General features: G+C 50.2%; 1 protein-coding gene across 1 annotated transcript; it reads right to left on the bottom strand.

Annotated features, from left to right (window-relative positions):
* Positions 1 to 727: 727 nt before the first annotated feature.
* Positions 728 to 1,647, bottom strand: LOC732712 (protein H2A.5-like). The gene is made up of 2 exons (NM_001428011.1): positions 1,376 to 1,647; positions 728 to 1,269 (listed from the first exon to the last, which is right to left on the bottom strand). Exons 1-2 carry the CDS (start codon positions 1,550 to 1,552, stop codon positions 1,009 to 1,011), a joined length of 438 nt encoding a protein of 145 aa, NP_001414940.1. The 5' UTR covers positions 1,553 to 1,647; the 3' UTR covers positions 728 to 1,008.
* Between the last annotated feature and the right edge of the window lie 377 nt (positions 1,648 to 2,024).

Raw genomic sequence — 2,024 nt, 5'->3', positions numbered from 1 at the left:
TCAGAATGCCCAGGATGTGAGCTATGTAGAATTTAATCTCTCTGTTGCTCAGGATGCATAAAGTTTGTTTTCTGTTTCTACATGAGTTATTTTGCTTTAATTGTATTCAGAAGGTTCTAATTGTGCTCTCTCCGGCTCTAAATAATCCCTTAATTGTGAAGCTGCTGCATGTGTTGATGCAGAGAAACAAAACCGGATGCCTTTTGCAACAACAAAAAAGAGGAAGAAAGAAAACCGAATACGTGCAGCGATGCCCTGTTATCGCACGTTTAATCATCTCTGTTTAATCTGCCCTTCCTAGCATCTGTTTCTGCTTTCTTCCAAAATAACATGTGTTTCTGGCTAGTAGTTAGTTTATTTTGCATCTACGTAGCACCAAATGTTTCTCAGGTCTCTGGTCTGAAAGCTTAAATTGTCTGCAAGAATATTTTGAGCTACAAAGGTCAAGCTATAATTTGCCATGTTTATCCCCAAGACTTCTGAAGCATCATATAGTTTGTGGTTTCAAACATTACTTGTCCAATCTAGCACCACCATCATTTCTTGGTTTCACATGGAAGTGGAGGATTATAGAAATCATATGATTGGTGTGAGACATAACATAAGATGAGTGCCTGAAATTGAGTACCCTGTTTGTTTCAGTATGCAAAGAGCAAGGGGAATTTTCAGATGATACAAAGAGAATTTCATACAAATGAAACTTATTTAGTACCAAATGTTCAGAAGCAAAAGCAGGTGTCAAGCATTCACAAGACCAAATTGCAGACAGCCATAGATATATAGAACAAGAGAATTACTATGACTCAAAGGAGTGCATCTTTAGTACTAGTATTTCCCACATAAATCAGAGATACAATGCCCGCACTTGCTCGACGAATCTGACGAAAGGGTCACTACAGACTACCAGGCATTACATACAGATCTGCCAACCACACGACTACTGCTCATCTTGTCCATGAGAAATGGAACAGAGCAGCAAGACTGGCTAGGCTATGGGAATGGGGACGGCTACTCCTTGGTGGCTGCGGTCTTCTTCTTGGGGGACTTGGCGGCGGCCTTCTGCGACTTGGCCTCCTTCTCGGCGGCTGCGGGGGACTTCTTGGGGAGCAGCACGGAGTTGATGTTGGGGATGACGCCGCCGTGGGCGATGGTGACGCCGGCGAGCAGCCTGCCGAGCTCCTGGTCGTTGCGGACGGCCAGCAGCAGGTGGCGCGGGATGATGCGCGTCTTCTTGTTGTCCTTGGCCGCGTTGCCGGCAAGCTCCAGGACCTGCGATTCATTTCAACCAAGAACGGAATCGGTTACCTGTCCAGCACAAGAGGAACAGAGCAGCAGAACAGAGGCTCGAGGGCAGCGAGCGAAGATCTGCGGCTACCTCGGCGGCGAGGTACTCGAGGACGGCGGCGAGGTAGACGGGGGCGCCGGAGCCGACGCGCTGGGCGTAGCGGCCCTTCTTGAGGTAGCGCCCGATGCGGCCGACGGGGAACTGCAGCCCGGCCTTGACGGAGCGGGTCACCGCCTTCTTCCTGTCGCCGCCCTTCCTTCCGGCCATCTTCTTCTTGCTGCTTCTCCGGCGACGAGGTGTCCCTCTCGAGGTGTGGAGCTGGCGGCGGTGGTGCTGGATTGGAGGAATGCTCTGGGTTTGGTGGGTTGGGACAGCGGCGAGGGGCGCGGCTTTTATTGGAGACGGGAGCTTCGCTCGAGGGGGGAGCGATCCGTGGGAGCACTGGATGGACCAATCACAGCGCAGAGATTTGCATCGTGCATGACACGCTTCGTCAACTTCGTTTGGACATCGATGTGCTTTGTGAAACTGAACTGGGTTCAAAACTAAACCGGCCCATGTATTCAAATGAGCTTGAATTCTAATTTTGGTTGTAGATACTAGATGGAATTGAGAGTGTAGCAAAAACTGGGCACCTCCTGCTGCCTATATGCGGCATGAACGCAGCTACCCAAAAGCAAAATCGATCATGCGCGACATACCTACTGCCTCCTTTCCTTCCTGCCCGCCGCCGCCGGCC

This window comes from Triticum aestivum, chromosome 6D (assembly GCF_018294505.1).
Source record: "Triticum aestivum cultivar Chinese Spring chromosome 6D, IWGSC CS RefSeq v2.1, whole genome shotgun sequence".
Taxonomy (NCBI): Eukaryota; Viridiplantae; Streptophyta; class Magnoliopsida; order Poales; family Poaceae; genus Triticum; species Triticum aestivum.
The sequence above is the reverse complement of the archived record's forward strand: the minus strand, read 5'-3'. Positions and strand labels throughout refer to the sequence as shown.

Bases quoted from the DNA above. Each gene is read 5' to 3' on its own strand.
- LOC732712 (NM_001428011.1), bottom strand. From the start codon at position 1,552: ATGGCCGGAAGGAAGGGCGGCGACAGGAAGAAGGCGGTGACCCGCTCC. The intron at 1,270-1,375 runs GTAGCCGCAGAT...AATGAATCGCAG, and splicing joins TCGAGTACCTCGCCGCCGAG to GTCCTGGAGCTTGCCGGCAA.